Source organism: Perissodus microlepis, chromosome 18 (genome assembly GCF_051167445.1).
Source record: "Perissodus microlepis isolate ML-2025 ecotype Zambia chromosome 18, ASM5116744v1, whole genome shotgun sequence".
Classification (NCBI taxonomy): Eukaryota; Metazoa; Chordata; class Actinopteri; order Cichliformes; family Cichlidae; genus Perissodus; species Perissodus microlepis.
The window spans coordinates 10,249,955-10,277,951 of NC_140478.1; the positions used below are offsets into that span (position 1 = coordinate 10,249,955).

Below are 27,997 nucleotides of genomic sequence, written 5' to 3' on the forward strand. Positions count from 1 at the left end.
ACTCTCCAGTGGGATTGAGCTGAAAACTATAAAACAAGCTAGGAAAACTGTGAGGACATTTCTGATTTTGTGCAAAAGGAGACTCAAATGTAAATGTTTTGATAGCGCAGTATTTGACTGTCAAACTATCAGCGCTAAATAATTAAGACTGTATTGTTGATTTTCTCCTTTCTTAAGCAATTTTCAGGTGCTTTAAATCCATAAAACTACACCAAAATTTTGGTAAAAACACTTATTTTAATTGCACATTGTGTATGTACAGCACAGTCTTGGACAACAAACCACACACTTGATGTAAACCGATCCAGCTGACAATGGATACAGGCCTGTTTTGTGGCAAGGAAATAGTACAAAACATCAAATGGAGGCGCTTAACTACACAGTTTATTTGCCTCGTACTCCATATAGTTTGGTTGTCTGGTACTGAAAGTTTGCAGGGCAGTGAGTATCCTGGTCACATCGGCACTGGACAGTTTGAGTCTGTGGCGGAGCAGGCAGGCGAACAGATCCACGTGAGGGGCCCCCGGAGGCGAGAGGCGGTTGACCCTGTAGCGCAGCTCCACCAGCTGCAGCAGGGCCGAGTCCTGCGATCCCTGAGTGTACGGGTAGTCTATCTGCAGAATCAAGTCCTGGATCGCCTCGGGGTCAAAGTGCACGCTGTAACCGAACAGCTGCATGCTGTTCACCTTCATGTAGCCGATGTTGTTGGAAGGCTCCACTTCCTCCAGAGGCTCATAGTACAGTGTCATGTTCCTGTTTCCTCCTGTCACTCCCACAGGGTCCCTGATATTACTCCTCAGGTAGAAATGAACTGTCTCAAAAAAGCTCTTCCACCTGTTTCCCAGAGTCAATGTCCAATTATAGCAGTCCAAGGGGATATCCAGCTTGGTCCGCTCCCAGTCGGGGTATCCGTGCTGACCTATCGGCATGGTCCAGCTCTCCGAATGGCTGCCCCCAAAGGGATTCACAAACAGCGACAGTGCTGGCTCAAAAGTGCTGTTTCTGGTGAGGCAAAATTGTAGCGTGAGTCCGAGGAGCATATGAACACGGTTGGACTTGACCCGGTTGCTCTTGAGCGTGAGCAGCATTCTTTTCCTCCACGAGGGATCAAACCAAGTGTTTACACGCACGTCGTTGCTCACAAACACAGCATGCAGGGCGATGCGCGGGTCACGCCGCTGGAGCAGGTAGCGCAGCTCCAAATCCTGCAGATCTCTGTCACTCTCCAAACCCAGATAGGGGTCGGTGGGGTCAGGCACGGCTGACCGGCATACTCCCTGGGTCAGCGTGAAGCCGGGGTTACAGCTGGAACATCGAGTTCGGTTCTCTGTGGAACATGAGGCACAGCGGGGACCGTCACCCACCGAGCAGGGGATCGGACCCTGGCAAGGTGGATGGTTGTAGGGGCAGGAGCAGCTGCGGCTCTCATCGCTGTAAACACCAACCTGATTGTTCTCGCTGCAGTACAAGATGGAGAGAGCGTAGCTCAGCCATAACTGCAGAGGCCTGAAGGAGAGACAACAAGTGTTTCAGTACAGCTTCAGGGATACTGCTGTATTGGTTATTATATAACAACTCATTTGTCTTTGTCACTTTGCATCTTTTTCATGTTTTTGTGATTATACAACAAAGAAAATGTTTTGCCTAAGAAGATTAATCAAGCTTTGCACAAACAATGTGTTGTTTTGATGTGCGGCAAAAAACAATTTGAGCCAAACTCGGGCTCAGCTGGAGTCATAACGGAAAATCAGATCAAAATGAATATTGTAATTTGCTGAATTCCCATTCTGTGGTGCAGACCCATGCAGCTACTCTTATTTCTATCTCAAGTTTAGACTACTTTTAGAAATATAGCCAGATAGGAACGCTTTTCAAAGAGCCCCATTATGTGTCTCACAGCATGAATTTGGAGATTTTATTATGTAGAATCAATAATGTCTTAAAAAAAGATTCTGTGAAACTGAACAAATCTTTGCAAGTAAGTGACAAATCCAATAATAAAAGGCTGTGATCTTCAGGTCTTTGGGGGGCACGGCATCAAAAGAGGAAAAGCTCTAAAGATGATTCAGTGAACACAGTTCATTACTGCATCAAAATTCAATTCGATTTTATTTATAAAGCACCAAATCACAACAGCAGTCGCCTCAATGCACCTCAATGTAAGGTAAAGACTCTACAATAATAGAGAGAAAACCCCAATAATCAAATGACTCCTTATTTGCAAGCACCTGGCAACAGTGGGAAGGAAAAACTCCCTTTCAACTTGAAGATATCTGCAGGAGAAACAGGCTCAGGGAGGCCATGACCAGATGAGAGTATGCAAGTAATAACTCGTGCAATAAAAGTCATATATTAACAAGGTCAAGGGACCAAGGACAGAAGTTGGACAATTTCAGCCTGAACAGGTAACCGGCTACAACGCATGTACAGCAGCAAGCAGATAGCAATGCTAACGCGTCATTAGGTAAAGACACAATGAGGAGGTGGTGACCTAAATCACCTTCACACAGCTGAACATGAACATTTCAAAGAAGCAAACAAAGGCAAAGTGGACAAAGCTAAAGCTATCTTGAATTCTGAGTCAGCCACAAGCTAGCAGCCTTGATATGAGCAAAGGATCAATGCAGTTATTAGGAAAACTACAGAGACGAGTGAAAAAGAGAAAAGGGTTGATTTCCTCCTATCTTGTGATGTTATAAAGTAAATATGACCTTCTTTTTGGAAATTACCAAAGTTCTGTCTTATGAGCTACAAAGGAGAGTTACCACCTGGCATTTAATGAGCCCACAGTTCAAAAGTTGAAGAGGTTCACTGGTGATCGTGGCACAGGTGACTTGCACATCTGTGAAACTGCCATTACTGCTGAGCAATATATGCAGCCGTCTTTTCCAGGGACTGTCTTGCTGATTTTAGCACGATAATACCAAACTCCATTCCTAATGTTGCTATAAAAATTGTCTGTGTGCTGAAGCGAGATCTTCTGGAGCATTAAGAAATGAAACAATTAAATGTTGTTTCAGCAGCAGGGACACAGTTTACCTGGCTTCAAATTGAACAATGACAAAAAACTTTTTATTTGCCAAAACCTTTGTACCATTTTCAGATAAATGTAGGTTTTTAATGATTTTCAATGCTTGTGTTTTTATTTAAATTTTAACAGCATCCTGCTACTAACTTTTTGAAAACAGCGTAATTAAATTGAATGAGAGGACGCACACACACCAAGAAAAATGATCTTCCCGGTTATCCTAAACTACTATTGAATTTCTTTTTTACGAGCAGAAGGAGTCTGATAAAGAGTGTAATTGGATTGTGGACTGAGGAGACAGTGTCTGTGTTTGAGTAGTACACTGATGGATCATGTCATTTAGTTAATTTCCCTGCCAGAAATAGCTATCAACACAGAGTGTTCATGGGAGAGGCATAAATCTGACTGGAGTTATGACCAACGTGGTCTCTGATAGGGCTGCTCGAATAGACCGTCCAAGTGGCAGTGCTGCTGATACAGCAGCTGTAACAGTAAAAAGAAAATATAGGAATTATATATAAGCAAACTATATTACTGTCCACGGGTTCTGATAAAAAAAATAGAAAAGAAATGAGATGACATGAGAGGTTTAATAAAGATGCTGGATTGATTGTGATGTAGTTGAACCTGCCGACAGTGAAACGTGGCCGTTTGGCCAGCTGGGATTCCGTTCGTCTTTCTGAGGCTGGAACAGAGAAGCCACTTCCCTCCTGTCAGCACTTTTCACCTCACTCCACAACTACTTTTCCTCAAGTGCCTTCTAATAAGTACCGTCTCGCTCTGCTGCTTTCTTTCACTGCCTGGTGCATAAATCATTTTCATAATTATAAGTTGTGGGGAGCACCTCGGCTTAACGGGCAGCAGCATAAATACTCCTCCCTCATGTTCCTTGCTTGCTTCTTACCTGGGCCTCTGCTGGATCATTTTGGGTTGTTTTCGGCACCTCTTGCTAAGGCTGAAGAGCTTGTTAGCGGTGCGGCGCGCTCTGGTGAGAAGCTGGTTGCTACTGGTCTCCAGCTGCCTGTATCGCTGTAGGAGGTTGGCATCCATCCTCCACAAGTGCTCCACGACAGATGTGTTTACAGCGAAATGGGTTGGCAGGTTCCCAACGAAGCTTTGGAACTCCTCTGGTAGGAAGGAGAACATGAATAAGTAAACTTTGCCTGTGGCCATAAACTGCAGGGTGACAATATTTAAAAAAAAAAAACCCACACAAACTCATCCATTCCTCATTGTTTGTCCCCGAAAATCAAACAACCCAAAAAGGAGAAATAACAGCTGCAAAGCGCGGCGTGTTTTGATCTTTTATGCCTCTTTTTTCCAGGAGGGAACAAATGATTTTCATATTCTATGCCACACCTGTTGTCAGAATAAGTCACTGTATACCTTTAAGGCAACAAGTCTTATTAGAGAAATTGCTGTTTCTGACATTATTAATATGAAAGGGAGACATTTTGCCGCGTTAACGAGAAACGAGCGGTGCCCCTGATTAAACTTCTTTGACATTTTGTGATGCCGGAGGAAACTTATATCATGAACTGTGTCACCTCTCAGTAGTACAAAAAAACAAAGCAGTGCATCCTCTCTGCCATTCTCTTTATACGCCCCTTCTAATCTCAAATACACAAAGAGACACAAACCCAGTGCACTCAGTGTCGACATCACAGGCAACAAAGCTGCGCTATAACTTTCTTCAAACATCTGAATAACCTACAGCACTGCGGTGTTTTGTGCTGTAATACAGTGGGCTCTGTTTTTAAAGCCGCTGCTGATTTTGTGCCGACGTATATCTGTGTAACTGCAGGGTAAGTGTCAGTCAAAGCTGCTAACTTCCTCTGCGATGGTTTTGTGTTTACGGTAATTACAGTCTGAAAAAGAAAGCAATAGCACATTATTACGTGCTTGGACAGAGGCCAGGTTTTGTGCAATAGCTTGTTCATTTGTTTATGTAGATAATTTTTTATGGGTTTTTTTTGTGCACAGAGCTGAGAAAAATGATTGTTCAAATCAAGCAGTTCAGTGATTTCAGGTTTTATAGGCTGTTTTCCAATTGTGTCTAAATGGACGCAAGATGAGTGTCTCCCCATAGGGAATTACTGGCATTATTTTAAAGATATAATTTATGAAAATGTACAATGATGTAAATTTAATAGGAAACAATCAGCCTGGCTCTGTCTAAAAGTATTAGTATCTATTTTAAGGACCTCTGCAGGTCACCAGTCAAATAATATCTTGTTTTTTGTGTTAAAACAACATGTAGTGGATTTAGAGGGTCGCTTGTGAGACTATTCCTAGACTAAAGAAATACAAATCATGTTTGATATTTCCTGTACATGTTTTTATGTTCACAGCACTTTGATGAGAACAGATGGATTTAAAAGAAAAATCACTAAGAGCAGCCCTGAGCAACTTGAGAGCATCAAAGCCGTCATTTGATTTGACACAATGACTGACAGGTCTCTTGATTTGAAGTCTGGCAGCTGTCAGAGTTTGACAGCTAAGAAAGCATTCTGAACATAAAACAAGACTTTTGTTTTAGTTCTAAGACTAAACTTTAAAGTGTTTTGTTCTTGAGGAAAAAAAATGACCTTAGTCCCAAAGCACGTACTTTTGAGGAGGATTTTAAAAGCCACTGTTCCACCCGTGTGTTTTCTTTTTCTTTTTTTTTGTGAAAGCACTTTTCAAGCTGACATTTTCAAGTCCCATTTTGAAGGAATTTCTGACTCACCAGATTCCTCAAACTCCTTGTAGGTCAGCCTCCAGGCGTCTCTGATGCGCAGCAGGTTGTTTTCCAGAGTGGCCAGGTCAGAGCGAGGACAGTTACACTGTGGGAAGTCCACGCTGCAGTCACACCAGCAGTCACTGTTCTTGCAAACAAACTGGCCCTCAGATTTGCAGCCAACGTAGTTGAGAGCTGCCTGAATGAAGCGGCTCCGCAAATAGCCTGGAAGGATGACCTGCAGCCCTGCGGAGCACCACAGACGAGACACACGAGGGAAAAAATGAATAAACTATTAAACATGTGAAAGAGAGGCTGATTCATCCTCATAGAAAAAGCAGTCTGTGTAGCAAAAGTGAAAACATTTGAACACGTCCTGTTAGTTGCTGTAGTTTACTGTTGTCTAAAAATGATTAATCTTACATACATAATCCTGTGCTGCACTTCCAAGATAAACAAATATGTATTAATCCACCATTTAAAGCAGTCCTCTAGAAAGAGACTAGCTTATTTACGCCTGTTTGACTCAGCCTTTTCAGACGCTTACTTACTACTGGAAAGGAAAAATTAAAAAAATAACAAAAAAATAATAAGGTAGTTCTGTATTTTCACAGATGTATATCTTTAGTATTAAACAGTGGATTATTGTAGATTGCAGGAAGGAAGTTGGAATGAACAAATATGTGAATGTTTTTAATGGTTATGTTGATGCAGCCTTGCATCATATGTATACCTGCAGCAAGAGGCAGGGTACACCTGGAACAGGATAGGCTCTAGCACCCCCGCTACCCTGATTAGGATAACCTGAAGACAGCGGATGGATATGCTGATGTAGCCTTCATTAAAGCATTAAAGCAATTTTCACAGTGTGGGAAATAAGCTTCATGGATCTCTCAGGAACATTTAGTAGCTATAAATAAAAAAATAAATAATAATTGAAATAATAACTACTGTAGCTATTTAGCTTAGTTTAGGGAGGTGATAACAAGCTTGGCTATATGTAAAAACCTCCACTACTGGCACCTAATCGTTGTCTCATTACTAACAATCTGTCATTTTTGACCGGCACACCAAAAAAGTACCAATGTTGAATAAAACATGCAAAATTGTATGCAGACTAATACAACTTATTTTATGTGCCGAAATCCTTTTTTTTTTTTTTTTTGGATAAAAACATGGAGTCTTAGATCAGTCTGATCAAATTAACTATATTTTTCTGGAAAAAAAAACACGAGGGTTAATCACAAATGACTATTCTGCAAACTGTTTGAAGTCTAGATGAATCACGTGATGACCACAAATTCTGACTTCACCCTAACTCAAAGGCTCTGACTAATCCTAGATGGCTACCCAGGCGAGTGAAGCCTAGAATTTCCACTAGTGACCACTCAGCAGTGATAAAGTGATTCACGACAAGCGAATCGCTTTCTGCGTGGACAGCTCTTAACTGTCTACAAAATGTGCATCAGCATCTTTAAATTCAAATGATCATGAATCAATGAAGCTTTCTAACGTCTGTTTAGCAGTGCGATGGCTGCAGTTACAGCCACACAGTGGTAATGTCTACCAATGACAGCCACATCAGTGTTACAATAGAGACTTACACATAACACTACACTTTCATTTTAATGTCTTTAAATACAGGATTTAATTTAGAGGGTAATAAAGAATTGGTTTTGGTTTAGAATTAATTTACTTGTACAATCGCATAATACTGTATTCTAAAATAAGTGCGCACGTTGTAGTTTACACTGTTATGTGTATGATTTACTCTTTGTTTTCTGAGTGACCTCAGTGGCAGCTGCTCGCACTCCCTTGGTTGATGAGCTAAGAGATGGGAAAAGGGGCGGAGCAAGGTAGGGTTTTTTGTGTTCTACCCCTTTGTGTTTATGTGGGCTGATTTAAGTTTCCCCTTTGACTTGTTTAGGGAGTTCAGTTTGTTTGAGTTAGTAGTATTGTTGTCAGCTTTTAAGTAGAGTTCTGTTACTTTGACCTCTTTTATGGGCCCAAGATTTAGATTTTTCTGTATAATTTAACCAAGTTTGTTTTTGGGTAAATTAAAAAAAACCTTGTTTTTGGACTTTAACCTGTGCTTGACTTTCCTTCACTGCTCGGTCCATCACAGGCAGTGAAAGTGAGCGTGTTTCAGTTTTTTAGTGTAGTTTTGGTGCTTAAACCCAACCAAACAGCAAGTAAAACTGAAGTAAACACTGAATAAAAGTGACATTTAAAGCACTTCCACATGATACTTCAATTCCAGTCTTCTGATTAACAAAAGCTACCCCCATTTGATCTGCCCGCTCATCTAGACTTTGTCCTTTTAAGTGGAAACATTCTTGCATGTCGTTACATGATTCAATCAAATGGAAGGGACAAATGTCCAATACGATTATTTAGTTGGAGGACTTGGTGGTCATTTTTTCTCTGTTCTTTCCAACTGGAATGCAAGATAACTGGGTAAATACTTTGTATTCTGTCTGAGCTAATAAAAGGTTAATTCGTTTTGTGATTGCATTTCAGCAAATACCCTCTTTCAGTCTTCAGACAGTTTACCTACATGTAGCCAAAGCCCGCTCAAATTTTATTGAGCCAACAGAACGTGCTCTGCAGATGAACTACTGGCTCCCAAATCAATCTTAAGGTTAAAATTTACCCTGCAGCTGAATCTTGTTTTCAGGACTGTGAACCAGCACGGAGCTGACTGTGTCCAGATTGTCATAGTTGCTGCATCCGAGCGGCCCGGTTCTTGTTTCAGTCACCTGGAAGCACATGAAGAGAAAACAGTGGTATGAGCGCTCGCTCTGTCAGCAGTCGCCCCCGTTTCCACCCCTCCATCTGCGTTAATAGGTAGAAAACAACTGATAATCTTGGTTCTGCATGGATTACTTGAATATTTTCTTTTTCTAAAGAAAGGTCAAAAGAACATAAAAAGCCTCATCAAAGATGCATTTTGTGTCTTAAAAGAGCTTGGTATTCAATGAGTCACGGTGAAGTAACACTGAAAAGGTCTTCAATTAGAAAGCTTTCTCTCCTCACACAGAATAATTTGTTCTGATGTGAGAGAAGGAAATCAACTTCCCTCTGACTGAAAAACTTTAAACTGACTCACTTCTCTGCATCTCTAACAGTAAACAATCCCAATGTTAAAGCTAGAAATTCAAAAACACATACACGTATGTCGGGTATTTATATCTTGTGGGGACATCTAATTGACATAATGCTTTCCCTAGCCCCTTACCCCAACCCTAACCATGAAAAATGAATGCCGAACCATAAACCTAAACCTATAACCCAACTGTATTCCTGTCACTAAAACCACATTTTGAATCTCAAAAATGCCTTCAAACTTATGGGGACCAGGATTTTGGTCCCCATAAGGGCTGTTGGTCCCCACAAGTATAGTAAACTTCCAATTTTTGGTCCCCACAAAGTTAGGAATACACACACACACAGACACACACACACACTCCTTCCCATTTCTCACCGAATCTCTGTTACCATATGTGATTTTAATGCACGGCTATTTATCTCATAAAATCTAGTGTTCATCTTCTTCTACTCTCCTCTCTTTCTCTCACGCTGATCTTCAGTCTGCCCAAACTCCACACCTGCTGCAAAATGGCAAATGAATTTATGTCAGCCTGGCTGAAAATTAATGGAATGATATCTTTAATCCATCAAGCTGATGCATAACCAGAGGAATGCACTCTCATTTTGGGAGGGCACTTGTCTTCATCAGTGGCTACTCACTTTAGCATCTACATTTGCCCCTCGGGCTGATTAATGCGCACACCCTAATAGCCACTTCAGACGATAAAATGGATGATTGGTGTTTCATACAACAGGACGCACAACCGCCCCTCGCTTCGCTCCCCTCTTTAAAGCTTGCCACAGAGTGCGGGGTAACTTAGAAAGCCTGCTTCGTGCAATACTGCTTGAAGAGTCACTTAATTAGGGTGTTATAGGTGGTCAGCTATAAACAGTCAGACGCTTCATTTTTCTGCGTTTTCCTCGCATGCTGAGAGATTTTCATGATAATAAACCACTGGTGAGGGGAAAAAACAGGAAAAACAAATTTGAAAGACTTAGTGCTACCCTGCAGTCACAACAGGTGAATCTCCTAAGTGTCAGGCCAATTCTGTAAATAAGCATTCGCTCTTAATCCTACCTGATTAAATAAGTTATGGGAGAAAAGTCCCTGAGCTGGTATTAAAGGATTTATTAGTGTAAGTTGTCTTCAAGTTGAGTTAGCCAAATGTCCTGAATTAAAACTTTCTTCTGCAACTGTGTCAGTAATCCTAAGAAACATCTGCAAGTTGATATTTAATTTTATATTATTTCATACTTTTATAACAATGCTTCATAGAACTGTGGTGAATTTAACTCCATTATATTTATTTTAACCATTTCATTTTTACCTTTAATCGTGATCATATATTAAAATACAGCAGCAAGGAAACTGATCAAAAACTAAGTAAGTTATTCTGTTGTTGAGAATAGAATAGAATAAAATAGAATAGAATAGAATAGCCCTTTATTGTCATTGTACATGTATAACAAATTGTAACTTGTTTTCTACGATTTTAGCAACACAGTACCTAATGAAATCAAATGATTTAGAGAATCTGGAGAAATCTCTGTGTGCAAGAAACAAGGCCCGAAATCAGTATTGGATACCTGTAACCTTTAGGCCTGCAGGCTGCACTGCACCAACAACAGGCCTGATTTTGCCATGGAAATCACTGCATGGGCTCAGGAACGATTCAAGGAAACATTGTCTGTGAACACAGTTCATTGTGCCATCCACAAATGCAGCAAAGACACAAAATGAGAACACAATCCAGAAATGTAGCCATCATGTATTCAATTCAATTCAATTTTATTTATATAGCGCGAAAACACAATAACAGTTGCCTCAAGGTGCTTTATATTGTAAGGTAAAAACCCTACAATTACACAAAGGAAACCGAGAAAACGCCAACAATCATATGACCCCTTATGAAGAAGTGCTTTGGCGACAGCAGAAAGGAAGAACTCCCTTTTAACAGGAAGAAATCTCCAGTAGAACCTGGCTCAGGGAGCGGTGGCCATCTGCCACGACCTGTGTGGTCAGACGACTCAACACAGGAAATTCTTTTTGGAAAACATGGATGCCACATCATCACTGAAGAGGAGACGGCTTGCACATCCGGAAAGATGCCATCAGTGTTTAAAAGGTATACGCTAGTTTTAGAACAACATATGCTTCCACCCAGATGATGTCTTTTTCAGGGAAGGCCTTACATATTTCAGCAAGACAATGCTAAACCACATACTGCATTTGTTACAACAGCATGGCTTCACAGTAGAAGAGTCCAGGTCCTGAACTGGCCGACCTGCAGTCCAGACCTCTCACCAGCTAAAAACATCTGGCATTCATAATGAGCTAATATTTTTCTTAAAATGATACATTTTTCTCAATTTAAAGATCTGACATGTTTTCTATGTTCTATCATGAATAAAATGCGGGTTTGAGAGATTTGCATATCATAGCATTCTGTTTTTTTTTTCCATTTTAAAGAGACTCCAAACTTTTTCAGTGTGTTTGTTTGCATTCAGCGTATCTAAGATCATGTAGGCATGTAAGCATATGCTACAAATGACTAGGTCAAAGTGGAAATACTACAACACGGGGTTACATGGATACTGTAACTTAAAAGAAAACTAAAGAAAAAAAACACCGCCTTAAAAAACCCCAGTATTTCACTGGTCCATACTGACCCACGCTGGGTCAATTTAAGCCAGGTGACGAAGACAGAAGTTATTTTCTTTCTCCCCAAAGTCATTCCCCGAAGCCACGTTCACTTTAACAGAAACCAAAAACCCACCCAGCCCGACTCCAAGCTTCATATCAGGCTTTCCCTCATGCAAATGCTTGAGGCTAACAAACCGCAAGGCAGGAGAACAACACGGCTACCTTCAGGCAGTGAATGTCTGGTGTTTCATTTCCCAGCAGATTGCTGCTGTATTTACAATTTCCCTCCTTCAACATACCCGTATGGCAGTGGATGCGATTTGGAGGTGGTGTAGCCTCCGCAGGGTGCTCTCTCTGTCTGTGAAGTAGGAAGCAGCCAGCTGGTGGAGAGTTTCCAGGGTCACGGTCCCTGTAGTATTTGAGTTCCTGTTGCTGCCCCGGCTGCCCTCGCCCCCTGAGGGCGAAGACTCCTGGCTGAGCTTCCTTTTGTCCACAAATATTGTCAAAGACTCCTCCCCTGGTAACATTTAGGCAGAGGGATGAGAGGTTCATTAGCTCCAGCAGAACGCCACTAATCACCTTTCATTAGTATCTTTTCAGACTAGATAGAAAAGCACAGTAGTCATTAAGTACTGTGGGGGAACTGATGGTTTGGATGATTAGAGGAAAAGGCACAGGCAAGGTCTCTGCATCTATTAAACTCCTGGTGAATAAAGAGAGCTCACTCACCGTCATTAATCAAATTTCCTTAATTATTTCAATTATTCTAATTACGACGGAAAAAAATGACTTGGAAAACAAAATCAGGTCAGCGCCGGGCTGTTCTTAAAGATGAATTCTATATAACAGTCAAATCACCAGCAGTGAGAAGAAAAAAAGACACGTTTGATTAAGTATAAGATTTATAGATTCACGTGCACTTTGGAAAGTCAGCCCTGATAATGAAAACTGCAGTCTTTTTGTGATGCCGTTGAACTTTCTACCCTAGTAGTTAATTTCTTTCTGCAACTCACCTCATCTTCCTCCTGTTATATTTTCCCAGGTCTTTCTCTCCTATAGTATCTGAACAACGTTCACCAGAGAACAGATTTGAAAATAGCTGCATTCACTACTGAGTCAAGAGGACATTAATAAATTCTTTTACTTTCCCTCAAAAGCGTCTCAGGTTTGAGCCAGATGAGGAATGAGTGCCTTTTGAAGGGAGCTGCAGGTGCTCTTCAGCGAACCTTAACAACATGCCTTAACTGTCACAGCAGGTCTGAGTCACTTTATCAGTACTTACTTTATTGGCACTGTTCTCCAACTGTTTCCTCACCACTAGCGCTCGAAAAGCATCACTCCGTGCGGCGTGACCTTTGTAAATTTGAAAGCTTCTGCAATAATTCGTATTTAAACTTGCAGGGAAATAAAGCTCTTCGAATTAAATTTAATTAAACTGTCAGTGCAGCTGAACCTCTGTAAGGAGAGTACGCTGTCAGTGTATATGAATATGCCCACCTCCAGTCAAACAAGGATCAATACAAATTTTCCTTATAATAAGCCAGACTGTTAGTTTTTCTTATTTCCCTACAGATGGGATTATATGCGCCTCAGAAGAGCCACGCCAGTTTAACCTGCCCTCACCTCCCCCATATAAAATATTCAATCATTCATCTGATTCTGTTTCTGCTCATGTCTGGTTTCCAACTAGGCAGCTGTCCTCGCCTATGAAGATGTTAAAAAGATGTTAAAAGATGTGGCTAAAAAGCCCTGTGAAAATGTGGCGTCTTATCTCATCTTATGCTCTTAAAAATCATCTAGAAAGGTGATGAGCATTTTTCTTTTTCCAAAATGACACAAAACTGTTGCGCTGTTAAATCACATGTTTACGTTTTCTGATCTGACCCTGCTTTGGTGTACGCTAATAATTGTTTTCGTTCAGTTTGGTCTGCTGACATCGTCTTAACTCTGAACACTGCTATAGCCGAGTATTACAGCAACAGTTATATGAAACGAGTCACACTGATCAAGCATCCCTTGTGGCAGGTGGTTATCAAAACTCTTACATGTGATGATTGCAAAAATAACAAGCAAACAGTCTTATGCTTTGAAGATCCACATTTTGTTGATGCATCTATCCGCTCTGACCTCTGAGACAATGCATCCTGCAGACCACAGTGCTGCCAAAAAAAAAATCTAATAACACAGTTCACCTGAACTTGAACTCATTCAGTTTTTGAGCGATGTAGCTGATGTTTGTAGGTGGTAAAGGTGACTCTGGGTAAGACAGACGTCTGGTACATGAAGTGTTGATAGTGTTTATTTTATCAGGAAGCTTCTATATTGCCTTTTAGGAGGACCATTTGCTCAGTATAAACTGGGTTTCAGTCTATCTGACAAGAACTTCTCAAAGCACTGGGAATTGCGACTTGTGTGACGTTGTTATACATCAACAACACTTTGCGACTATTGCATCTTTGTGGGTGGGTTTCATGACAAATTTCTAATAATTTTGTAGACACTAACAGACAGAGTGCATGGCCAGTGTTGGTTTTCGACCAGTTGCTGTATTTTGGGGCGTAAGAGAAAACTGCCAGCTACTGTTTTTTAGCCAAATACTTCCCTCAAATCAGTGCCGTTCATTTACAGCATGCACTGTGATAGCAGTTAGCTTAAGAAAAGAAGAGAAAAACTAATTGCTTATAAATGACAGCATTTCACAGCAGTGACAAACCTCTGTTCACGGAACCGTGCCGGTTTGACAGCTAAACAAAAATATCATATCTGTCGTTCTCCCGCCTACCACAAATCACTTGTTGTACGCTAATCTGGGGCGATTTGATTCCTTTTTGTACGCCAAAAAACACTGATCCAGAAAAATCATTACATGCTTTGTTGATTCAAAAGCAGCAGACAGTAAAAAATCAGTGCCCCATATGCTAGAAAAAAAAATGAACAAAAATCACATTAGAGGCTATGTGGATCAGGCTCGCTTTGAAGCTCAGACTACCCTACTGTACCTCCCAGAGTGGCGGAGAGGAGAAAGTGGGTGCCGTATTTCTTGATTAGACTCTCTGTAATCATCTGAAGGGTCGGTCTCCTCCCCAACTGCCGGATGGCGTGCACAAAGTCAGGGTCGAGGGGCAAAGCCAAACCCCTGCCGCCACCAAAATTGTCCAGCTTCTCCACAGCCAGGCTGTTCACCTTCCATCGACCAAATTCCCTAGAAACACCACACACACACACACACACACACACACACACACACACACACACACAGGTTTGCTCACTCTGTTAAGGTCTTTAATTGTGTGTAAGGCCCCGGGCTGCTATTTAACAAGCTGCGTTGAGAGGAAAGCAATATTTGAAAGTGTGTTACCCTCACTGAGGCACACGCTGCTATATACTTATGGCTCACATACATGGTGGACACAGAGGAAGCAGTAACGCCAAGCGATGAAGCTGTAATCCTCAGCGGAGCTTAACAATATGCCTCTGATGTACAAGAAACTACCCTGAAAAACCTTTTTTGTATTTTTTTTACTTAAGGGATTATACGGCAAGTAGTGATTGAATGTTTATCGACTCTCAGATTTTTACCTGGGAATTGTAAAAAAGGATGTTATATAAGACAGCTGTTTCTTTCTTCTTTTTTTTGGCCTTAAATGCTCTCATTTGACACTCATGTAGAAGTATTTATTATATAAGAGTGGATACATCATATAGATTGTTGCAATACTGCAACAATCTGTTCTGCTACTAGCACTGGGTTTAGCAGCTATGATTTAACCATTCAATCAGCACTTTAATAGAGCACCGCTCTATTAGAGCTCTGCCAACTTGCTAACTAGTTTTCATGCACTTTTAATCCAAGCAAGAAGGTTTTTTTTTTCTGTTTATTTATTTATTTATTTTTTATGGCAACCCGAGGCCTTAGGCTGTGGACAGCAGACTGTTAGCGGATTTAAAAAACAAGACATATTGTGCACATTTGTCTTAATCTTTGGACATAAGTTGCTGGCTGTACAGCAAATATATTTGGAGTGCAAATATATCACTGATCTCAACAGATTACCAGCACTCATTCTCAGAACCATTATAAAGTAAAAAATAATAGACCAGGCAGACAAAAAAATAAAAATATGAATAGATAGCTTTTCAACCTGCCTATTTGTTAAATCTTAAAAGCTTGTAGATCACTCTGGTTCAAAAGTAATAGTAATGCAGCACAGATTTATCCTCATGTTCCTCCGAAAATCAAACGTGTGGATACCCTCCCCCTCCCTTGTGTATAAGTGCACCAGGTTGAGAATCACTGTTACGGTTGACCGATGTCAGCTTTGAGTAACCTGCGCCTGGGTACAACAAAACTCGTTGGGTTCCAAAGTGGCAACCCCCACAGCATCAGGAAAGGTACAAAAAGAAAGAAAGAAAGAAAATAAAGCCCCACGACATCAGCTGCCATGATTTGTCACCCCGTGCCCTTTAGACACGAGCCTCGCTGAACTCTAGATACTCACAAACCCTCGCTCTCCGTTCCCCACAGCCCCTCCCTCTGCAGCATCAGTTAACATCCACCTCTCCCGCAGTGCTTGCCTGCTGCTCTGTGTACCTCCCTCTCCTTCTGGGAGGTCATCAAATCACTGCCATGAGAAAAATGTTCGGCAAAGAAATAATTGGGGGAACCGGGACTGTGTGGAGTGTGTCATTACGGCCAATCATTGTAACGAGGGGACAGGATGAGTGTCTGTCTCTGGTGGACAGATGGATATTGCAGATCTAGCCCAGGGTTAGCCTACAGCTACTCCATCAGCATGCACTGGTGGAAAAACAGAAGCGCTGTAGGAATGGGCTGGCTTATGTAAACGTGGAGGCTTACTGTACGCATTGAAAGCAATCAGAAAGTGATGAAAACACTTTATTTGGGGGTGGGGGGTGGGGGGTTTGAAACTATACAGGAGCAGCTGTATGGGGGGGAGCTAGCTGACAGCGTAATCGCATGCTTTGCTTCCACATGACTGACAGCCACGTGAGCTTTAGTATGGTGTGCAGAGGTCAGAGCAGAACTGCAATTTAAATCCCCCGGCACTTTAACAAGCACACCTATAGAAAATATGAAGTGTCTACAGCATTGTAGGGAGTGCATAAAATACAGTTATTATACATTTTTCTGAAAAAAAAAATGCCTTCAGTGTTCCCATAGTTTATTAAATGCCCTCCCTTATCTCTAAACCATTAAATAAGTCACATTAGGCAGAGAGGATGAAAACTGCTTTAAAAAGACTCTCCTGTCAGTTATCATCTTGTTACAGCAGGTTTTTATCTCAGTTAGAGTCATCCTTAAAATCCTTAATCCCTAATCCTAAAACCAGCCTTTGGCTTAAAAAATGTGAGCAAGGCATCTGAGAGGATACAGGGCTGACTGCTGTAGGGTGAAAGACCCTTAAGAGGTGAGATGTCAGCCAGCCATTACCAGTGATGAGTGCCTTTCCAGTCCAAGCTGTCTGCTTCTTTGATACTTTTTTAATGATTTCCAATAATTACTGGAAACAAGGAGGCTCAAGTCAGAGGTCTTGGGACATTGTCACACCGGGTCCATTGAAAAAACACAGGTGTCACGACGAGATAAACACCAGAGTCTTAAAGATTTCTGGGAAAAGATAATGGAGCGATTGATTTATAGCACAGCTAAAGATGCACACAAAGTCTTTCTTTCACTTTGCTAAACCCTTGGCGATTTTCTTCTTCTTTTTGCCACAGAAATGAAAATTTCTCCTCAAACCAACCCCGCAGGACTGCAGGGACAGTGACAAAATATCAACACACACGGGTCCCCCACACGAATTATAAACACAAAATATAATTCAGACCTTTTTACTGCACGTCTGCAACTCAAACCCCCGAGCCATGAAGGGAATGATCGATAAATACCTAAAAGTTAAATCAGAGCAGAAATATATTGCTTTAGGAAAAGTTTCTGGAAAGGCAGCAAAGTGCAGCTAGCAGATACTGCAGGAAGTCCCTGAAGGGATGAAGCCCGACTGTCCACGCACAATCCATGGCATTAACTCTTGCTGCAGGGGTCATTTAGAAACACCAGCAACAGCAAAAAGCACCAGGTTAAAAAGAAGAAGACAATAAAGAAACAAAGCAAAAGAAAGGAATAAATGCCTGCTGTTATTCAGATGACAGATGAGCTTTCAGCAGGAAAGGGCCCTCTGCATGCTTACAGCAGTTCTTCTGATTTGCTCATCAGCTTGCAACTAATTTGGTGCAGGTGCGGTACCTGCGAGAGCAATCCTGAGAGTGTGCAGGATTGCAATCCACACACACTACAGCAGCTGCTGTCACTGATAAGTTGCTCTCTTGCTGAAATTGCTCATCAGTAAAATTATCCAGTAACACGTCTGGAATGAAAAAAATGGCAAGTAGCCTACTTATAATCCATACCTGAAACTCTCTCACACACAAAACATCACACGCGTTAAACACAAACACTTCTCACCTATAGATCTTGTATCTGGTGCTGAAGCCCTGCTGGTACCTCTCCGCAGCCTCTGTGTACTCCAGGGACTGCTGGAAGGGGCCCTTATCCGACAGCAGCCAGCCCAGGGAGCCGGGGGAGCCGTCGCCTCGTCCGGCGGCTGCGGCTCCAGTGGCGGTGGCGGCCCTGGAGGTCCAGCAACAGCACCAGCAGAGCCAGAGGCTGAGAGCTGCCCCCTCCCATAGCAGAGACAGCCGCTTATGACTGATTCTCTGACAGCTCATGCTTCACCCAGCGACACCTCATTCTCTCCAGACTGAGAGGAGAGGACAGATAATCAGGGCTGAAAAGTAGCGCGTCACGCTGATCTGGAGGTTTGTCGGAAAATTATTTCAAAGCAGTGATACCTCAGAGTTAATGAACAAGAAATAATAGCAATTAAACGTTTTTCCTTCTCCTCCTCCTTCTGCCGAAGACACACTCACCTGATTTGCAATAAGAACCAAAAGGATGCGCCCGAAGATGAACTCCTGCGATCTCGCCACAGCCAAGAATAAAAGCTCTCCGAATCAGCGATCCGACACAATGAATGAATTCGTAATGTGTCCTCTCTTCACAGAGAGCTACTCCAACTTGGGTATTTTTCTGCTCCCGCCCAACTTTTTTTTCTCTCTTTTCTTTTCTTTTTTTCTTTTATTTCGGAAGACGTTGCTCCAGCATCCGCGCATCCGTCCGCTCCTCGGTGAGAAGTTGAAGCGGCGGAGGCGGTGAGACGGCGGAGTTCATTGCGAGGACGTCCATGCGGTCACAGATAGTTCCAGAGGTTGAACGGGGGGGGGGAGGGCAGATTTAAACAGAGTGAGTGGGACACCCTGTAGCTCTGTTTGATCGCTAAATTGTCTGTTTAAAAAGATTTAAAAGAAAAAAACAAATCTTGACAGACGCTGTAGGCGCTTATATCTCCTCTTTGCTGTGTGAGCTGGTGGATGAATGAGTGCCTGCTTCAACAAAGAGACCTTTTCTTCCCTATTTTTTTTCCAAGAGAGATAGCAAGAGGGCGAGCAAGTGCATCATGATGAGGCTGGCAGGGTAATATATACAGTATGATCACTGAGTGTACTTAAGTTTGGAGATGAGTGGAGTGATGATGCATCAGGACTGCATCCATCACTCACCATTATCTTCACTTTATTCATTATTATTTCCCATCACAGCTTGTCTCTCCCTGGGTGAATATTGCCCATTAAAGGTCTTTAACGGAGTCTGATAATAGGCTAATTATCTCGCGGTGTTTCTTTTGTACCCCCCTTACTAGTTCTGTGCCACAGCTTCAGGGCCTGCAGCTTGCATGACTAAATGGCACACACACTTGCACGTTGCTGGATTTGCCGGGGAGAATAATTACAGGCTATTATCGGGGAGCAGGTTTCTTGGGTTGTGTGATTCAGGTTCAGGGGTACACTCGCTATTCCACACCAAGCATCATAATTTGGAAAAAAAAATACAGCTTCTCCAACAAAAATGGATGTTTCATTTCCAGAAGAAGGAGAGGAAATGTTCGACCTGTGGCTTGCAAAATAATTATATTTTGAATGTTCAAACCATTTGCGAATGAACGTGAGATTTTTTTAATGATGGTTTTTCTTTTATGGGACATATGGAGCTTTGGATCCTCCCCCTTTTTCGGGGGATCTGGTCACCTTTAGGGTGGGGCAAACACTGTGAGTGTGTAGCACAAAGTGGTGCTCATCTACAGTGCTGAGAAGTAGTCTGACATTTTCATTTCTACCTTAAACATAAAAATACAATAAAGCGTGCATGTATCTGAATTGCTATTTGCTATGTACAGACCAGATATATATTATATTTCCAACTTTCTTTGCTAAGCAAATACAATAAAGATAAAATGAAGCTTAAGTTTGCTCTAATGGTCTCCTGTGTTATCATGTGATAGTCTTTATATACTGCCTCATTCTTTTTGATTTCTCTGTTATTTCTTCCACTCTTCTTTCTGGTTTCCACTTTTGGCTTTCAGTTTGGATGCATTCATAGAATAGCATGACTTTTTTTAAAGCCACATATAACAGTTTTAGCGATTTTTATCCAGTTCTAAAACATATACAGTTTCACCTCACGCAATATTTCCCCCCTGTGCAAAATGAAAAATACAAAAACTCAATTTCTCAGACTCATACTGCCGCTTCATTTTCTTTGTAGTAGTTTCCATCAAATTCACCAAAATCTGCAAAGCTTGCAACTTTCTGTGACTTGTACCTTTCCCTCATGAGTATGCTGTTAGACAGGGTAACCTTCTTCTGACTACAATAAAAAACCTTCCCTTCATATACATTGGGTAAAAGCCAGACTTTAGAAAAGTGCATGTCAGTTGATCCAGAATGCTGCAGCAGAAGTACTGACAGGGGCTAGAAAGAGACTGGGTTCCCTTCATTGGCTCCTGTTAGCTTCAGAATTGGGATTAAAATCCTTCTCACAATGTCTTGACTAATAGCCTTCATCCCACCTTAACCTTGTAGCACCATATAACCCCAACAGAGCACTTCTCTCTCACACTGCTGGTTCACTGGTGGTTCCAGGGATATTTAAAAGTAGAATGGGAGGTAGTTTTCGGTTTTCAGGCCCCTCTTCTGTGGAACCAGCTCCCAGTTTGGATGTGGGACAGACACCCTCTCTACTTTTAAGATTAGGCTTAAAACTTCTCTTTTTGATTAAGCTTATAGTTAGGGCTGAATCAGCTGACTCTAAACTCTTCCTTAGTTATGCTGTAATAGGCTCAGGCTGCTGAGGGCTTCCCATGATGCGTGTTTCTTCTTCTCTTCTCTCTTCTCACTCTATATGTGTTTAATCATCCCTTTGAGTCATTAGTTATTATTAATTTCTGGCTCTTTTCCACAGAGCGACCCAACTGGTTAGAGCAGATGGCCGCCACGCCATGACTGTCTCCAAGCGCTTGCTCATAGGGGGTCGTCTGATTGTTGGGGTTTTGTAGGGTCGTTACCTTACAATATGAAGGGCTTTGAGGTGACTGCTGTTGTCATTTGGCTCTGTATGAATAAAACTAAACTGAATTTGATTGGTTCGAATCGAATTAAGTCGTCCAGAATCAGTGAAAATGTGGGACAGCGTCTCAAGGACAGGAGGATGGTCCCACATAAAGGGAGACATCTGGTAGCCCTTCTAGTCACGCTTGCAGCATCATCACAACTACCTCCCGCACAAGATTTTCACAAAGCTTAATGAACTGAGAGGAGCCGCTGCTGTAAACCAATTATTAAATCAAATTAAGAGGAAAAAGCGGGATATCAGTTCTTTCTGTTTGAGTATTGGTGTCGACAGGTGCAGGAAATGATCTCTAATTAGACTCTCATGTCTCCTCTTCAGGGCCACAACAATAAAAAAACAGATAAATTCCAGAGCGAGCCTACATCACGCTCACCACTAGATACCTTTGTCTCATCTTGTCACCCTGTTTGTCATCCTCACTAAAAAAAGCCTGATTGACATCTGTTAAATGGGCTGCAAGGAGAGTCTGTTAACAATGATGGGGTTAAATCAATAGTCTGCTTCAATTGATTTCCCTTTTTCTTTAATGTTGTTAGGAAAGCACTCCTAGGATGTCAGGGGATGCTCTTTTTTCTTTTTTTTCCCTCCCCTTTTCAAAACTAAAAAGGAAGACAGTTTTTCAATTCAGTAACAAGGGGTTACATCTTTAAAGCCTAAATGGTTTTACTCACTGTAAGTGCCGCTGACAGACATCTGGACCGTCTCAATCAACTGAAATGCTTTGAAATTTAAAGCAGCAGATAGTTTTCTTGTAATCTGCCAACAGGGGGATTTGCCTCCCCAGGTAGTCGACTGTTGCTTTCGGGACATCTGTAATGATAGTGAAGACGGTGTTTGATGGTGCAACAAAAGAAATACATTAAATATTCCAACAAGGAATTTGTGTGGAGAGGGAATATGAGAATTGAAAAAGACTAAATGAGCTTTTCCCCTCAGGGCTACAGACTGTTATAGTCTGCTGAAATCTGGGTCTTTGTTGTCTGTGTGTGGTGTAATTGAAAAGTTCCAGCCCCTGTTTCTTCCTCTGTCTTTCACACTCTTATTCTTTCCCCTCTCTATGCCCACTTCCCTTCCACCACCCCAAACCAGCGGTCTTTCTTTTTCTCTTCCAGCGTCTTCGCTTTTCGCCTCTCCATTTGAACTGTCTGTCATGATTCGTTTGACTCATTCTCCCCCCCTCCCCCCTCGGCCGCCTGCTGAGTTTTAGGACAAATGTGGATGATTTTGATCATTCGCGCCTCAACCATCCGCTGAATCAGGCTCCTCCAGCGGATGAGAAGAGGGCGGAGAACATCACAATTGTCCAGGAAGATGATGTGAAAGGCCTTGACATGGCAGTGGTGGTGTTAATAGGCAGTGCCTGAAAACAAACGCTTCTATAGCCGGCTGACATCTGATGTGCCAAAGTAAGTACAAGTCAAGAATGACATTGTGATTTCCTCCCACATTGGGAAGTGAGGGAAAAGAGTTCCAATGCAGCAGATGAAGGCGTTGGCATAAAGCATGTGTGTGTCTGTGTGCATGCAAAATCATCTCTGTTGAAATAACATAAAAAATGATTAATTTTACTCAAGAGCTCCGGCGTTCAGCAATGAGTTGTCCACACTTGTCTGTCTTTGAACAGATAACACGCCGTAGACTCCCGCCTGACTAGAAAAGCGTTTTACTGAATAATTACTTTTGCTGCACCTTTTATTCCGAAAGAATGAATTGTAGTTGATGAGCACGGTGTAAAGCATGGATACACCTGGTGCTGTGCGCTCATTGTTCTTTGAAATTCTCTCCAAAATGGAATGGCAAAGTAACTTGGCAGGTGCTGAATGTGAAAGTGCAAACAAAATGGAATGGATGATGATGAGGTCTCGCCTTTGCTATTTAACTCTGGAGCGAAGACAGCGATTGGACCGAAACCTCTCTAGTGTGAGTAATTGGACAGGCATTACAGGAAAGATGTTTGGAAACGAAACAGCAAATGCCCCCACGCTTTCGTGGGAGGGCGCGGGGTCTGAGGCACATTAGCAATTGTTTCAGCACATTAACGCCGAGATTTATTAATATAAATGAATTCAGCTTTGATTAGCTTGCCTGTTACAGCCGTTTGATTTCTTAAGCATTTTTGTCAGTTGCCATTTCCCTTACTGGAAGCTGAAGCGGCGGGCTAAACAAGAAGTGGTAAGTGCAGATAGATGTGGAAGAAAATTGGTCCTATCCCAGGTTTGGTTGAGCGCTTGGCAGCTCTCTTGGTTATTCAGGTCAGGAAACATACATGTCCGAGGCTTTGTCAAAGCCTTGGCTTCTGTGGCCCAGCTGCTATTTTTGCTTCTTCCCTGTACATGCCCTATCATTCTTGAGTCGCACTGGAGCATTGGATGGCTGACCTAGAATACTGAAAGCCTGTCACACAACAGGACATGAGCAGCTGTGTAGAGAAAAGTAACTAAACAGTAACACCACTCAGGAAGTAAAAGTGCTTCACCATCCATTAAATGGCTTCATGATAGCAGCACTAATGAATGCACTTGATGATGATTGGTGCCTTTGAACATTGCACATATATGCAAAAATGCACTTCATAGCCTCGCTGGGTAATTATTGAGTGCTCCAATTTAATCTATTGCTTATGAGGATTCTAATAAGGTGGTGGCACTTTTCATAAACCCTTTTTCAGTATATGTTTTTCTGGTTTAAACACACACACACACACACACACACACACACACACACACACACACACACACACACACAACTCCAAAAAGTTGCATATGTAATTCAATTTATTTCTGAGGAAACATCCTTATGAATCAGGCTGCACGGAATCATGCTACTTTTTGAAAACATAAAAAGTTAGCTTATTTCGCCTTTAGCATATTCTGTATTTTTACAGGAATGCTCACATTTTTTGTCAGGATAAATATGAAGAGGTAAACTTTTCTGTGAAACACACAGTTTGGCAAATTCTTGCTCTCTAGACAGTTGTTCGAAGAGAAGATTGAAAAAATTGTTGCCTCTTCCCCTCAAATTCCCATCCTTCATCAAATATGAAGCTATAGCGTGTTCACGCTAAGCTAAGCAAACCACCTGTTGGCTTAGAACAAAGCTAGCCTGTATCATAACAGTGTAAAACCATCCATTCCTGGTTTTAGTTTGATTATGTGTCAAACTACACTTAATTCTTGGTCAAACACTGTCACTGTGGAACACTGTGTATTGAACCATAAAGCTAATAAGAGAGGTTTCATACAAATTCAAATTCAAATTCAAAATTCAAATTTTATTTGTCACGTACACAGTCATACACAGTACGATATGCAGTGAAATGCTTAGACAACTGCTCGTGACCTAAAGAAAAAAAGAAAAGGCTATGAATAAGATAGGAAATAAATATGAAAATTAAAAAGGGTAAATTTAACTAGGAAGGAATAAAATAAAATATAAAAATTAAAGTTAAAAATGAAATAACTGTACAACACAAATTAGAATGAAGGGTAAATTTAACTGGGAAAGAATAAGATAAAATATATAAATTAAAGTTGAAAAATAAAATAACTGTACAACAAATACACAATACACAGTATAGAACTATATAAGAATGTATGAAGAAATATAAATATATATATATATATATATATATAAATATATATATATATATATATATATATATATATATATATATATATATATATATATATATATATATATATATATATATATATATATATACACAATAACAGCAGCTGTACAAGTATTAACTGGAAATGAAGAATATAATGACCAGTGTTGTGCAATCCACATTATTTAGTGTCTTGTGCAGTGCAAATATGCTTAAAGTGATTTAAGTGATGAAGTGAAAACAATGTCCAGAATGTCCAGTGTGTGTGTGAGAACTATATGTGTGGGTCAGTACTGTGTGGTGGTGTGATTGAGAGACCGTATCGCCTGCGGGAAGAAGCTCCTCCTCAGTCTCTCTGTGTTGGTCTTCAGGGAGCGGAATCGCTTTCCTGACCTCAACAGAGAGAACAGTCTGTTGTTGGGATGGCTGAGGTCCTTCACGATCTTCCTGGCCTTGGTCCAGCACCGCCTGCTGTAGATTGAGTGCAGGTCAGGGAGCTCGGAGCGGATGGTGCGCTCAGCTGACCGCACAACCCTCTGTAGAGCTTGTCTGTCCTGCATGGTGCTGTTCCCGAACCAGGTTAAGATGTTTCCCGTCAGGATGCTCTCTATGGTGCACGAGTAAAAGTTCCTGAGCACCTTGGAGGGCAGTTGGAAGTCTCTCAAGCGTCTGAGGTGGTAGAGATGCTGACGGGCCTTTTTCACCACGGTGTTGATGTGACAGGACCATGACAGGTCCTGCGTGATGTGAACTCCGAGGTATTTGAAGCTGTCCACTCTCTCCACTGGGCACTCGTTGATGACGGGGGTCTGGTAGTTCCTCTCCTGCTTAGTGCTGAAGTACATGACATCATACACATATAGCTCAATAGCTGTCCACTACATTGGACATGATTAAACTAACAGTGGGAGAACGAGTATTTCCTGACCAGTATGTGAGTTGTTCCTGGAGGTTGCTGGTGGAAAATGGTACCAAAGAGAGCACTGCATCAGAAACGTTCTCATGATCACTTTGGTTGCTAGCAGATTGCCAAGTTTCCATGGAAGATTACGACTTGTCTGCAAACACCGTGTTACACAAACTGGGAAACTTCAAAGAAAAAGTTGTACGTCAGCACTGCAGCTGTGCTTGTTTATAGTTTTATTTGGTGAAAAATACATATTTTCTGTAGAATTGTGAGAACATTATTGGTCAGCCTATTGATAAACATGCATATTCCAATTAAGTAAGTATGTTATTGAAAGAGTTACTGGGACACTGAAGGAAATTATTTCATGCTAGAAAGCATGCACAAGTTTGATAGAAAAACTAAAAATATCTAAACTGTACAGTGTATAGATAATATAAGTAAAGGTATCTCAGTGCAATATATACAAACCAGATTCCAAAAAAGTTGGGGTACCAAACACATTGTGAATAAAAACTGAATGCAATGATGTGGAGAGGGCAAATGTCAATACTTTATTCAGAATAGAACGTAGATGACAGATCAAAAGTTTAATTCGAGAAAATGTATCATTTTAAAGGAAAAATATGTTGATTCAAAATTTCACGGTGTCAACAAATCCCAAAAAAGTTGGGACAAGTAGCAATAAGAGGCTGGAAAAAGTAAATTTGAGCATAACGAAGAGCTGGAAGACCAATTAACACTAATTAGGTTAATTGGCAACATGATTGGGTATAAAAAGAGCTTCTCAGAGTGGCAGTGTCTCTCAGAAGCCAAGATGGGTAGAGGATCACCAATTCCCACAATGTTGCGCAGAAAGATAGTGGAGCAATATCAGAAAGGTGTTACCCAGCGAAAAATTGCAAAGACTTTGCAGCTACTGTAAAGGAAATCACAGAATGGGCTCAGGAATATTTCCAGAAACCATTGTCAGTGAACACAATCCACCGTGCCATCCGCCGTTGCCAGCTGAAACTCTACAGTGCAAAGAAGAAGCCATTTCTAAGCAACATCCACAAGATCAGGCGTTTTCACTGGGCCAGGGATCATCTAAAATGGAGTGTGGCAAAATGGAAGACTGTTCTGTGGTCAGACGAGTCACGATTCGAAGTTCTTTTTGGAAATGTGGGACGCCATGTCATCCGGACCAAAGAGGACAAGGACAACCCAAGTTGTTATCAACGCTCAGTTCAGAAGCCTGCATCTCTGATGGTATGGGGTTGCATGAGTGCGTGTGGCATGGGCAGCTTGCATGTCTGGAAAGGCACCATCAATGCAGAAAAATACATTCAGGTTCTAGAACAACATATGCTCCCATCCAGACGTCATCTCTTCCAGGGAAGACCCTGCATTTTTCAACAAGATAATGCCAGACCACATTCTGCATCAATCACAACATCATGGCTGCGTAGAAGAAGGATCCGGGTACTGAAATGGCCAGTCTGCAGTCCAGATCTATAGACCTATAGAGAACATTTGGCGCATCATAAAGAGGAAGGTGCGACAAAGAAGGCCCAAGACGATTGAACAGTTAGAGGCCTGTATTAGACAAGAATGGGAGAGCATTTCTATTTCTAAACTTGAGAAACTGGTCTCCTCGGTCCCCAGACGTCTGTTGAGTGTTGTAAGAAGAAGGAGAGATGCCACACAGTGGTGAAAATGGCCTTGTCCCAACTTTTTTGGGATTTGTTGACACCATGACATTTTGAATCACCATATTTTTCCCTTAACCCTTGTGTGGTGTTCATATTTTTGTTACTCAGCCAGTGTTCATGGGTCTGGTGGACCCGCTAGAGTTTTGGCTTTGCAAATCAACACTATCAAACAATTTTATGTTAAATTACTCAACAGATGTTTACTTCATCCCAATTACAAGCCATATGAACAGCAAACATGGTTAATTTTTTCCCTTTACCTTTGTTAGATCACATTTATGAATTAATGTGCTTCTCGTTTTGTTTTGTTTTTTATAAAATGTTATAAAAAAATAAATCAGTTATAATCAAGTGGAGTGAGTGGAAAGACACAACACATTTACACGTGAAGCAATATGTTTCACAACTAAATGGGATCAGCTGCTCATCAATGGTGACATTAGGCCCAGGGTTGTAAAACAGGGGGAGGTGGTGCACACATTTATCCCACACTGTCCTGATGGCAGCTAGCTTGTCTCTCTGCCGTCGAGCTGGTCTGTCATCTCAGTTATCAAAACGGATAATCCCGGAAATTTTGTGGAAGTTTTCCAGAGACATTGATGCACGGAAAGGTTCTTGCCGGTTTCTGCATCCCACAGGGATTCTGTGGATTCCCCTTTGGACCTGAAAACTCCTGCAAGGATAAGAACCCCAAAGTAGGCCTTTGGGGTTCTTAGATGAATTTGGTCCATCTCCTTCCATCTCTCTCCAAAAACACACCT

At 41.5% G+C, this 27,997-nt stretch overlaps 1 protein-coding gene across 2 annotated transcripts; it reads right to left on the bottom strand.

The window, feature by feature from the left end:
• Positions 1-217: 217 nt before the first annotated feature.
• Positions 218-18,982, bottom strand: LOC146367286 (BMP/retinoic acid-inducible neural-specific protein 3-like). Of its 2 annotated transcripts, none has more exons than XM_084912753.1 (8): positions 18,430-18,982; positions 17,966-18,312; positions 14,481-14,683; positions 11,781-11,998; positions 8,401-8,506; positions 5,757-5,993; positions 3,933-4,155; positions 218-1,506 (listed from the first exon to the last, which is right to left on the bottom strand). In XM_084912753.1, exons 2-8 carry the CDS (start codon positions 18,226-18,228, stop codon positions 372-374), a joined length of 2,385 nt encoding a protein of 794 aa, XP_084768879.1. In that variant the 5' UTR covers positions 18,229-18,312; positions 18,430-18,982; the 3' UTR covers positions 218-371. The 2 variants fall into 2 exon arrangements, with proteins under 2 accessions (XP_084768879.1, XP_084768878.1); XM_084912752.1 differs by having other exon boundaries at positions 17,966-18,260; positions 18,430-18,981.
• Positions 18,983-27,997: the final 9,015 nt, after the last annotated feature.